Genomic DNA, 12,500 nt, shown 5'->3' on the forward strand with positions numbered 1-12,500 from the left:
AGTACATAAAGCTGTCTCCTCACGCGCGCCTGTGTGTGTGCAACGTGTGTGTGTGTGTTTGCGTGTGTGTCTGTCTGTCTGTGTGCGTGCAACGTGTACAAAGTGTGTGTGTGTGTGCGTATTTGCTCGATGGGTGTGGGTGTGTACAGTGTGTGGATGTGTGTGTGGTGTGTGTGTGTGTGTGTGTGTGTGCCACATGAGTGTGTGTGTGTGTGTGTGTGTGTGTGTGTGTGTGTGTGTGTGTGTTTGCGTGTCTGCAGATAAAGGTGTCCTGCGGTGACTTGAGTCACAGCATAAACAAGGCATTTGGGCCTGGAAGTCATTCAGGTTGATAGAGACAAATATCCGTCTTCAAATAATCACCAAGGGACTCTTCTGGTCCAGCAGTCCCCCAATCAGAACCTTTCCCTCCCCCTTTTGCTTTCTTCCTTTTATCTTTCTTTCCTTCTTTCTTGCGCGTGTGTACGAATGTGCACAGAGGAATGTTGAGGTAAACAGCAAGAAGTTAGTCTGACTTCTTCTGAGTAAGCCAACCCGGACCAAAGCCTGCCTGCCTATCGTTTACTTTGAGGAATAAGTTCCCCACAATGCCCGGCCTGACAAACACATCCTGTCATGGCATGGAGAATTCTATACACACTTATATACGGAATAGCAAACACACACACACACACACACACACACACACACACACACACACACACACACACACACACACACACACACACACACACACACACACACACAAACAGACACACACACTGCCTAGTTAGCCCGGTGACTTCAGCTAGGACTATGCATGGGACAGATGACATCAAGGATTCAGGATGGATTCAACACAAAGGTCTCATGGATAAAGCCTATCAGATGGGCAGTTACAAAATAGACATATCAAAGCTCCCATTGACACGGTAAAAGAAGAACACAGGAAAATGGCTGCTGTTGTTAAGTTTAGATAGGCGTGTGTGTGTGTGTGTTTGGCAAAAAACTGAAAACGTACAATTCGATTACATGTAATAACACAATTCGCTTCAGCGGTGAATTGTTTCCACCAGGGGAATTCAACATAGTTTAGTATGTTTGCTGTGCATGTCCATCTAAATCCCTTTCACAGTAAATGAACGGTGACCTTATCAAAACATACTTTTAACCACATTTCTTCGACTCAGGAAAAATGAATGCTGGTAAAGCTGGAGTAAAGATTCAAGTCAGATTCAGGGATAAGGGCTCGCAATTGGCTTGGTGAGACAATGCTGATATTCACATTTGGGATGAATATCGGTCTGCAGAGAGAATCCCAATGTCCTCTTCTGATTGGGCCTTTCTCACCCCGACTAACTCAACATGGGTGTACAATGAAACATGTCATTTATAAACCAATGAGGGTTAAGCCTGACAGATTACCTGAGACGTCATAGGATCATCTCCTCCACAACTCTGCGTGCTGATTGGTCCATCTCCTCCTGAACCAATGAGAGACAGCGGCGGGCGAGAGCCTGCTGATCTGCCTTCTCCTGCACCATCAGCTCCCCATACAGATAAACTCCCATGGCCTGAAACACACACACACAAGCGCACATGCACACACACACACACAAGCGTGCACACGCAGGCACACAAACACGTTATGCAATGTTGGATTGTATGTTTCTCGCAACTTAAGCGGTGCAGTCCGTAGGATTTAAGAGCTATTATTTGAGTGTTTTTGAGTTCTATTGACAAATTTACTTATTGTAAGTCGCTTTGGATAAAAGCGTCTGCAAAACCTTCTTGCCTGTCAAATCACAGGTGTGCGAGAGCAAACTTATCGATGGAGGAGAAATATAGGGAGGGAGGGAAGGACTAGAAAATAATTGGACATTTTTTTGGTTGATTTGTTGCAAACTCTCTTAATAACTCTCCAATCGCACATAAAGCACCTCTACTTCAATGTATACTATAATGCCTATGTATCCCTCAGACTAAACAAAAAAAGTTGCGTGCATTTATTAATTTACCTGGTCGTGAACCAGGAAGTGTTGGACATCTTGGTAAGCCTGGGAATGCCCGTGTTTCACCACCAGTTCACACCAGCGATGCCTCACCTGGGAGTAGAGCAAACACACACACAAACAAGTCCCTTAAGATCACTGCATTTTTTACCATTGACCAAAAAATTACCAAAGAAATAACGTGAATTTAATTGAAGAAGATATAAGCAACCTCTCTAAATATAAAGAAAACTAAGCTTTTGCAAACCTTCCTTCAAGGAACAAAACTAGAGAACATTGCACTGACATGCCAATTTAAGGTACACCGGTAGGATACAACGTTTATTTCTGTTTATTTTGCCTGACCATGACATAACTTCTCAAACCTAACCTAACCTCTCAATCTCAAAATCTTGGATGCGGATAAATATGGATTTGCACTCATTTCCTAACATGTTCTGCCCTGAAATATACATTTCATAAAGTGATCTGTCAATGTCCATATACAGAATTGTAGTTGTTGAACGTGTTTATTTTGTGCTGTCATGCTTGATTGTGACTGTGTGCCTCTGTGAATGGCTTTTAGAATTTGTGTGTGTGTGTGTGTTTCTGTATCTGTGTGTGTGTGCATGTGTGTTTGTTTATCTGTGTGTGTGTGTGTGTGTGTGTGTGTGTGTGTGTGTGTGTGTGTGTGTGTGTGTGTGTGTGTGTGTGTGTGTGTGTGTGTGTGTGTGTGTGTGTGCGTGTAAGCCGATGCCAGGTTTTTATTCCAGAAGGATCAATAGGAGCTCTGTTGCCGCGGTTACAGGAGAGTTCAGAGATGGGTTCTGCCCCCACTCTCAGCCATCATCTGATTTGTGTGCAATGCGTATGTATGTGTGTTTGTGTGTGTGTGTGTCTCTCCGTTTGTGTGTGTGCACGTTATTCGCCAATGGAACTTGAGTGCGTAAGTGGTCGAGACACATTGTCAGATAATTGGATCCCAGTGTAAAAATGCTTTCTGAAGCATACTTTAAAGACTTTTCCATGGATGTTTCAATCCATTTCCTTATCTGGCCATAAAGCACATGTCCACACAAGGATCACAGAGGTTCAGGGGGAGTGTCTTTTCTCCCCGACAGATCCTCTTTCCTCCCATTGGCTGATTGGCCGTGTGTGCCGACGCCACAGCGAATAAGCTCTGGGGGCCGCCTGACTTGTGCCACGCTATTACCTTGATTGGAACACAAGTTAACACGTCTCCTTAGGACGCTGGCTCAGAGGCTGCCGCGCGTGTCAAGGGGAAAAATAAAAAAAATTGCCTGTGATACAATTGAGTTCTATTGAGTCTGAGCTCTTTGTGTGTGTGTGCGTGTGCGTGTGTGTGTGCGTGTGCGTGCGCACGCTCGTGCGGTGGCTGTACTGAGGGACCATTGTGCTCGTTCCCCTTGTTTTTACAGCATTTAACATGAGGCTGGGCAACGCACCATTGCCAACAGCCACATTCAAATTGCCTCCGTGACCTGCTGCATAAACATGAGGGTCACCGGCGACGCTAGAGCTCCCTCTCACTCGTCCTCGCTCTGCTCCGCTGGCCTTCTTCTGCTGATGTATTCATACAACAAACACCATGTTTCTTTCCATAGTCTTCTTGATACACACACACACACACACACACACACACACACAGATATGCATATGAATACTCAACTAAATGCACAAGGTTGCCGACAAAAAGGGCTACTACGTAAATTAAAGCATGTATTGTTTTTGAACACATTCGTTTGTGTTTTTGAACACAAACAAGAGTAAGGTGGGAAGGAAGACCAAAAGAGGGACGGAGACAGAGACAGAGACACAGAGAGAGAGCATGGGAGAGGGAAGAGGAAGAGACTGAGAAAGAGAGTCAAAGGGAGAGGCAGAGAGAGAGAGAGAGAGAGAAGCTTAGCGAGCGAGAGGGAGACAGAGAGAGGGTTAGAGAGAGTTTAGGGAGAATATATGCCCTTAGCTCCAGCCCTGCCCTGCTGGCCTGTGCAACCCCAGCAGCTGTTCCGTGTGCTGGGTTACATTCCTGGGGAGAGCCTAGAGGGGAGCAGCTGCCTGGTACACCTCTCCATATGCCTTACCCCCCCCACGCACACACACACACACACACACACACACACACACACACACACACACACACACACACACACACACATACACACACACACACACACACACACACACACACACACACTCCGCCCCACCGGACCCCCCCTGCTTTGGCCCCTCTGATGGCACACGCAATCACACAACTGCATTCCTTTGTATAATATTGCCTCATTACCCCCCTCCATCCTCCAACAAACACACACACACACTCCCCTTCCTCCCTGCTCTTCTTCCTCTCTCACAACAGTGACACACATCCACACCCACGCACCCACACACACACACACACACTTGTGCAGAAAGTTACACAAGCAAGGCCGACGGCACCCATCGTATAAGCCTCCTCTTCGTGCGAACATCGTCCCCCATGGATGCAGAGATAAGCCTGTGGGTGGAGGAGAGGTGGAGGAGCCCAACGCTCAGAGCACCACGTCGTATAAACCCTGGTACGTAAATCACGGTTAACGACGGGCCTTCATTCACTCACTACGGCCCACGTGAGGAGGCCTCGTGAAACACAACAACGTGCCGTATTTCCTCGGCGTGTTAGAGGGATTGAACCAATAAAAGGTGTCTTTCCTCCGTGTGTGACCTCAGTCTTCCTCTCCATCGCATCCGACCCCCTCGTCCCATTCCCCCCCCCCCCCCCCCCCCCGCCTCCTCTGCGTGGGTACAGGAGAAGGCTTGAAGTGGGGGGGGGTCGGGTCTCCAGTGACCGGGCAGGGTTAACCTCACCTAGGCGCTGGGGGAACCCGGTACAATGTGGCCTGTGTGCTTGACCCACAGATGGCCCTTCAAGCATGCATGCAATGGTGCACACACACGCACGCACACACACACACACACACACACACACACACACACACACACACACACACACACACACACACACACACACACACACACACACACACACACACACACACACACACACACACACACAAAGAAACACACACACACACACACGAGGATGAAGGAACGGTAGCCATCACATGGGACTCGTGAACGGAAGGGAACCAAAGTCACGCTCTCTCTCGCACTGGCTCTCTCTGGCTGTGTCTCTCTCTCTGCTTGTGTCTCTCTCTCTGGCTGTGTCTCTCTCTCTCTGGCTGTGTGTCTCTCTCTCGCTGTGTCTCTCTCCCTTCCTCTCTCTTTCTGTTTGACACACTTGCGCACACACTCTCACATGCGAATGCACTTGGCTTGGCATGGCTGCACACACAGACACACACACAGACACACACACACATAGACACACAAGCACAAGTGCACACACACTTGAATAAAAATGTGGTCACATTTAAATATAATACATATACATGGGGCACATATTCCCAAGTGCTCTCACACTCATTCCGGTTCTGCAGCCCTTGAGCGAGGGCTCACACGCCACAGACATTGTTTCCTCACACCATGCAGGATAAACCGAGACACGTTTAAGAACGTAGGCATTGGAGTTAGTCCGCTCCTCTTTCAATAACCCTCACCCTGAAGAAGGGAAGCAACCATCAAATAACTCGGATGTCACAGCCTAATAAGGTAATGTCACCAGAAGAGGAGGGGAGAGAGACAGAGAGAGAGGGAGAAAGACAGTGTGAGAGAGAGAGGGAGAGAGGGAGATAAATGGACACAGTTATGTGGACAGACAAAGGTGATTAAGCTCGTCTGAATGACATTACTGACATTAGGTCTGGATCATTGCCTTCAGCTAGGTTTGTGTGTGTGTGTGTGTGTGTGTGTGTGTGTGTGTGTGTGTGTGTGTGTGTGTGTGTGTGTGTGTGTGTGTGTGTGTGTGTGTGTGTGTGTGTGTGTGTGTGTGTGTGTGTGTGTGTGTGTGTGTGTGTGTGTGTGTGTGCGTGCCTGGGTGCATGTGTTCAAGAGTGCATTAGTATGCACATAATGACCCGGTGTATTTTTAGCGAACTCTGAAAGTTTTTCCGGGAAATTGCAAACGAATTCCCCTCAGGTCTGCCAGCTTCATCGGACCCCCAGGGCCCCCAGACTGCACGCATGAACACACACCTGGGTCTCACACACAACCTGTCATTTACCACACCTCCACCCAGAACACCTATTACATTCATCTGTTATTGAAGAAGAATTTGCATGGGCTTTGTGCCGTAAAGGACAAAGAGAGGAGAAAGACAGGAAAGTGGGCTGAGAGAGAGGATAGGCGGAGAGGCGTTTTGCCAGCATGCTTCGTGTGAGCATGTCTGAAGTGTGAGTGGGTTGAGCCACCGCATCTAACGGGTTGATTTCAGCATTTGACTATAGAAGAGCATTATTAAAATGATAGAAATGGGAATGTGTGTATGCGTGACAAAACAAATGCAACTTTTATTACGGGGTGCTGTGTGCATCGCATGGGAGGTACAGTGATTAACACTCCGGCTAAGTATCACGCAGACACAAACCTATGAAATATTCATGGGATCTTTGCTCCTAAAAGGAGGAGTGTGTTAATGATAGGGCTAATGGGGATAGAGGGACTTAAGAGCAACTGTTTTCACAGAGACTCACTCATACACGTCTGTATTTATAGAAGAAGCTGAAAATAATGGCATACCATAAGAAGCTCAAACAATTGGCATCTGAATACACTGTACAGGAAAGCACATGAACCCAGTGCCCCTACACTCTCCCCCTCCCCCCACACACACACAAAGAATATATGCTTGCACAGACAAGCACACGATGCACAAGTGCAAGCACATACACCCATCATTAAAGTCTAAGCCTATAATAGTACCATTAAGTAGGGCGCTCTTCTAAAAATTGGTAGAAAATACTTGCAGGATTATGTCAGTAATGACCACAGTAAAGATTGAATCTGCAATTACAGCAGAATTTACTACAGAGCACTAAGCACACTGCCTTTGGGATAGGTAGGAAAAGTCTTCTGTCAATATGTTTTAAGGTGCCTTTTATGTGCAGACATCATATCCTGGGATGACTAATCCTAATTGTCTTTGTACGATGCGTGTACGGCGTGTGTACGTGCGTGCCTGTGTGTGCGTGCGTGTGTGCGTGCGTGTGTGCGTGTGCGTGCTTGTGCGTGCGGGTGCAGGCCCGTACCTCAGCGTCCTGCGTGTGCAGGTGGTAGGTGGTGTTCAGAGATCGCAGGGTGGAGCTGCTCAGCACCTCCTCCTCCAGCAGCAGCTCCAGCAGCAACACCAGCCTGTCTGACGTCAGCTGGGGGCCACACGCAGGGACAAAGAGGCTCGGGTTAGGGTCCGCTGACTGATGTACAACCAGCGATAAAATAACAAGGGTAACACCCATACCCGAAACAAACAGCAGAAAATAGAGAGCATAATTAGACAACAGACACACATACGCATATACACCCTCACCAAAAAAAAAATGGTGTGGCTGGCAATTTGCTTACTTATGCAACAACTTATCGAATAAAAATGGATAATATCCATGCGGCAAAGAAACTATAGGAAATACAGCCCATAATGAACACACACGCAAATATATGTGGGTGTCACCCGCAACAACTGCAAGGCCAGCAAAATGATCTGGATAGCTGAATTACTAATTTCATAGAGAAGGTGTTCACAGTGCCAAATTATGTTTACATTTATCAACAAGAGCGGGGTCTTCGTTTTGTTCTATGGAGAGTGTTGGCAAAAGAGTACAAATTGCAGGGGGGAACCTGTGGCTTAATAAAGGTTATTATAAAATGATAAAAAAGTTATCATGTAGGTTTAATCGCTCTCGCTGCATTTGAAAATATATGAATAACAGAGGTATGAAATCCTAAATAACATGAGGAAAGAGGGTAAAATATTCCTTGTACAATTATAGGAAAATTAGTTTGCAGCTTTCTCCCTCCAGTTATAAAGAAGAATGTTTTGTATACGGGTATCAATACCTCTCTATTGTCTTGAGGATGATGTAAGAAACAGGTTTTCTTGATATAGAGCAGAGAGAAATGAGACATTCTCTTCTCTTTAAGGACTAATCTCTCCAGGGACAGTCATGAGTCAGAGATGAATTGGAGCATTATTCAAGGATGTGGGCAGCGATATGAGAGAGTGATTTCTTTCTCCGGGGAAGGGCCCACGTGTTGTTGGGAGCTGTGCCCAGCCTTGCCTGCGTCTCACTGGGATCCCACCCGCACTGTCAACCAGCCCCCCCCCCCCCCCCCCCCCCCCCCTCCACACACCCTGGTCCCATACTGAGACACAGTGTTTGTGTGTGTGTGGGGGAGGGATTTTTTTGTGTTTGTGTGTGTGTGCATGACTGAAAGACATATGCATCAAAGAAGAACATAGGGGGCAAATGAGTCATTGAAGAAAAAAAAAAGAAAGAGATGAAGAAAGTGAGCCAGAGAGAACAAAATAAGTGAAGAGAGCGCTGATGGCAATGCGGAGAGGCAGAGGATGAGAAGCAGAGCCATGGAAGGAAGATGGTAAACCACGAAGAGCCAGAAAACAAGAGGCAGACACGAACGCACACAGCAAACAGAAAGAATGTTCAAAGTGTTGCCAAGCGTTCAGCTCGAAATAGATTAAACACTTCAGTCATTTCGCCTCACTGTTTTTCCTTGCATGAACCAAAAAACCGCTGCTTTCCATCTCCGTGACACTCTTTAGCAAACATCCTCCCGACTAAGATCTGCTGGGAAATACCTGCAGACACCCCGAGATCAGGACCCAGCGCAGCATATAACAGTCGGAGCGGAGGGAATAGCATTCATACAGAAGCTGGCGGCATGTCAAGTCAAGCAACACTACTATCACACACACACACACACACACACACACACACACACACACACACACACACACACAGATAACCCAAGCACACACACACACACTCACGCAGACACACACAGTCAAACGCGGTCATCCAACCCCAGCAAAAGGTCTGAATTACTTTGCCTCCCTCCTTTCCAATCTCCCTTCCTCCCCTCCTGTTCCACTTCCCACTTCACACAGTTTTGTATGGGTGGGAATGGTGGGAGTGAGTGGTGTTTTTCTGCAGAGGCCCCTCCATCTATGTCGGTAATACAGGGCCCACAAGGGTGGTATCCCCCCCCAACTGCCTCCCATCGCCTTTGAAAGTTGAGTGGAGCCCCCAGCGATAAACCCCTGCTCTGTCCAAACTCTCAGCTCTCTCACCAGCGTACACACACGTATAACACAAACGTATCCCAGGAATGGTAGACAAACAAGCCCATACAGATGCACATGCGCTACAAAACACACAGTGTGCATTGTCTGACGAGAGGGCCCGGGTCTTACAACAATGGCTGTTACGTCTCTCTCTCTCTCTCTCTCTCTCTCTCTCTCTCTCTCTCTCTCTCTCTCTCTCTCTCTCTCTCTCTCTCTCTCTCTCTCTCTCTCTCTCTCCTATCCAATCAATGGACTTCTGCAAGGGTTGGTCATCGCACGAAACACACACACACACGGCACATGTTCTCTCCCTTAGCCACCGCACCCCTCTTCCCTCTAGCATTTCAGACAAGGCGCAGATTGTCGTAAAAAATAAAGATAACGCCCCCATTCACATACTGACCTCTCAACCCCCCCCACCCCCCATCCCACATACACATCCACGACAATGGCTTGAGAATCGTCATACATGCACACAAACGACACACGTACCCACAAGGCGGATATTGTCTAACAGCCTGCGACACAATAAAACTGACTGTTCAGCTGTTTGCTAAACTATATATATATATATATGTATACAGTATGTGTATATATTATTTTTGTGGGGGAAAAAACTGTTGCCACGGGTCATGCCAATGTGAAGCTTTGAAGCAGTAAATTAATGACAGAGGGTTACATGGGGTTAAACTCCCAGAGTGTGTGTGGGTTGGTAGGTTTGAGGATATGTTTGTTGAGTGTAACTTGAAACATGTCTTTCTTCAAACCAGTGGCATTGTATCACAAGGCATTTCTAGAGTGCAGAACAAATTAGAATAAGAACAATTTAGCCTTTTTCCGGTCCATTTCTCCTAGTCCCTTGACATACACACACACCCGACTAACCACCAACGCACACACCCATGCATAAAGAAACTCATCTCTGGTGCAGCGATAACCAGATTGATTTGACCAGGAAACATGCAAATGATTTTTTCACAGCTTCCCAATGTCCAATATACCGGGTCACCGCTTTCTCTAGCTTTTAAAGGACAGGAGGGGTGTGTGTTTGTGTGTGTGTGTGTGTGTGTGTGTGTGTGTGTGTGTGTGTGTGTGTGTGTGTGTGTGTGTGTGTGTGTGTGTGTGTGTGTGTGTGTGTGTGTGTGTGTGTGTGGCTGTGGCTGTGTGCGCGTGCGTGCGTGCGTGCGTGCGTGCGTGAAAACACGCCTGACAATGTTCTAAAATGATGGATGATGATGAAGTATTAAATCTATCGCGACTAAGAGAAATCTCTATATTACTCATTCTGTCCTCTGCCATTGAGTTCAATGATTAATTCAAATGAAATCATATTAATCTATTATACGTGCCGGTCTCAGATCTATTACAGTTATTCATTTTTATATAATTGTATACTATGGGTGTGATTTATAACAAGGAATAAAAGTTACAAAAAACACACAGACAACACAGTGTTTTCCTCCGTTTGAGCATTTGTTTGTGTTCTCCGAAGCGATCGATACTTCAATTTGAATGCTTGGCTATATTTTACAGTGTGTATGCGTGTGAGCGTGCACACGAGAACATGTTTGTTTGTGTGGGTGCGTGTATGCTTGCATGTGTCTTTGCGTGTGTGTGTTTCTGTCCGTGTCATCAAACATGAGGCAACACTACGTCAGTGGAAGGGCCATAAAGTACCCACATTCACTTGGCTTTGGTGTCTCGTGAGGTAGAGGACCGGATAAAAACAGCCATGGTAGATAAAAGAAAGTCAAGAAATAAAAGCCAGAGAGAGGGAGAGAGGGAGGGGGAGAGAGGGAACGGGTGAACATATACAGCAGAATGTCAACTATTGAGCCAACCGACCATAAAATCGATATAATGACTCCATTAGAGAACTGCCTTCCCTCTCCCCTGGTGCCCTTAAAAAGTGATAGAGGTGTGTGTGTTCTCATGTGCTTTCCTCTATCCTCTCCTTTAACCTCTCACTTCACCCTTCCATTCAGTCGGGGGAGATGGGGTCTTAGAAGTCTCTTTCAGTTACACCACATTATGAGCTTCTGGAGACATGAATAACTGGGACATTATTAAAGCAAACTGTGATTTCAGCGCAGGCATTGAAACGAGAATATTGGTGCATGTGCACGTGCGTGTGCGGTATGGGTGTGTGTGTGTGTGTGTGTGCCAGCAAGCATGCTCACACACACACACACACACACACACACACACACACACACACACACAAACACACACACACACACACACACACACACACACACACACACACGTCTCTAACCGAGTCGCTCGGCTAACTTTTATTTCCGTCTGACCGCGGGCTCGTAAAAAACACATTCTGGCACTGCCAGCGAAACGCCCCAAGCCACTCCTCAGGTACTTGGGTTTTACACTTTCCTTCCCCGCAAATCCCTTCAGTTGCCCCCATTCTCCGCCTCTGTCTCCATCTGCCCCCGTGTCCATCTCTGTCCCCATAACAACCTCTTGTTATCCTTTTTATGACACTCCGGTCCAACCGCTCGCACAATCCCTCCCTTCACCCCTGGCTCCCTGGATCTTTTTTCCATTCTGTTGTTGTACTGTGTTGTTTGGATGTCCACCAACAGTGTGGATCCGCTGGGAGTTGTGTGTCCACTTAAGGGCTACAGAGCATGCCAGCTGTTGGGGCTCTGCTGATAACCAGTAGGACAGGACGGCCCACGCAATGCAGAGCAGTCGACGAAAAGCCATAAAGCCCTCGTAGTCGGCTCCAAACTACCGCTAGCCAAACGTACAGCCGGGCAAAGAAAAACACAGGCGCCAAACAAAGAGATTCTTTTTACCGTGTTGGACTCATAACAAACGACCTTTCTATTGAGTACAGACACACAATGCCGTTTAACAATAAAGTACTGTTCGTTAAATGGAAGGACATTTCCAGGGTGTTAAGCATCTAAAATGGTGGCGACGGCAAACCCAGGAGAAGGAGCACGGCCGGCTATTGACACTAGAGATCGTACAATATTAATGTCAGGTCTGCAGGCGAGGCACCCCCCCTTGACAACCACAGAGGACTTTATTGAATTATAGATCATATGTAAACAGGATGCTAGACGCATGGTACTAGACCCTGCAGGGGCCAGCAATGTGTTATGCTGTGTGTGTGTGTGTGTGTGTGTGTGTGTGTGTGTGGGTGTGTGTGTGGGTGTGTGTGTAGGGGCGTGTCTGTGTTTTCAATGTGTATGGCAGCAGGTGTTAATCGGCTATAAGAGGCCCACATTATCAGAGAAACAATAAC

The 12,500-nt window shown here is 47.0% G+C and overlaps 1 protein-coding gene across 2 annotated transcripts in view; it reads right to left on the reverse strand.

Moving 5' to 3' along the window:
• The window catches only part of aopep (aminopeptidase O (putative)), a 73,807-nt gene that overhangs the window by 7,455 nt on the left and 53,852 nt on the right, over positions 1 to 12,500 (reverse strand). For both annotated transcript variants that reach the window (XM_056592831.1, XM_056592832.1), the window contains exons 15-17: positions 7,179 to 7,295; positions 1,998 to 2,084; positions 1,405 to 1,553 (exon numbers count right to left, since the gene is read on the reverse strand). In XM_056592831.1, coding sequence (XP_056448806.1) covers positions 1,413 to 1,553; positions 1,998 to 2,084; positions 7,179 to 7,295 — 345 coding nt within the window. In that variant the 3' untranslated portion in view covers positions 1,405 to 1,412. The remainder of the gene's footprint in view (positions 1 to 1,404; positions 1,554 to 1,997; positions 2,085 to 7,178; positions 7,296 to 12,500) is intronic.

The sequence above is a fragment of the Gadus chalcogrammus genome, chromosome 6, assembly GCF_026213295.1.
Source record: "Gadus chalcogrammus isolate NIFS_2021 chromosome 6, NIFS_Gcha_1.0, whole genome shotgun sequence".
In the NCBI taxonomy this organism is placed as follows: Eukaryota; Metazoa; Chordata; class Actinopteri; order Gadiformes; family Gadidae; genus Gadus; species Gadus chalcogrammus.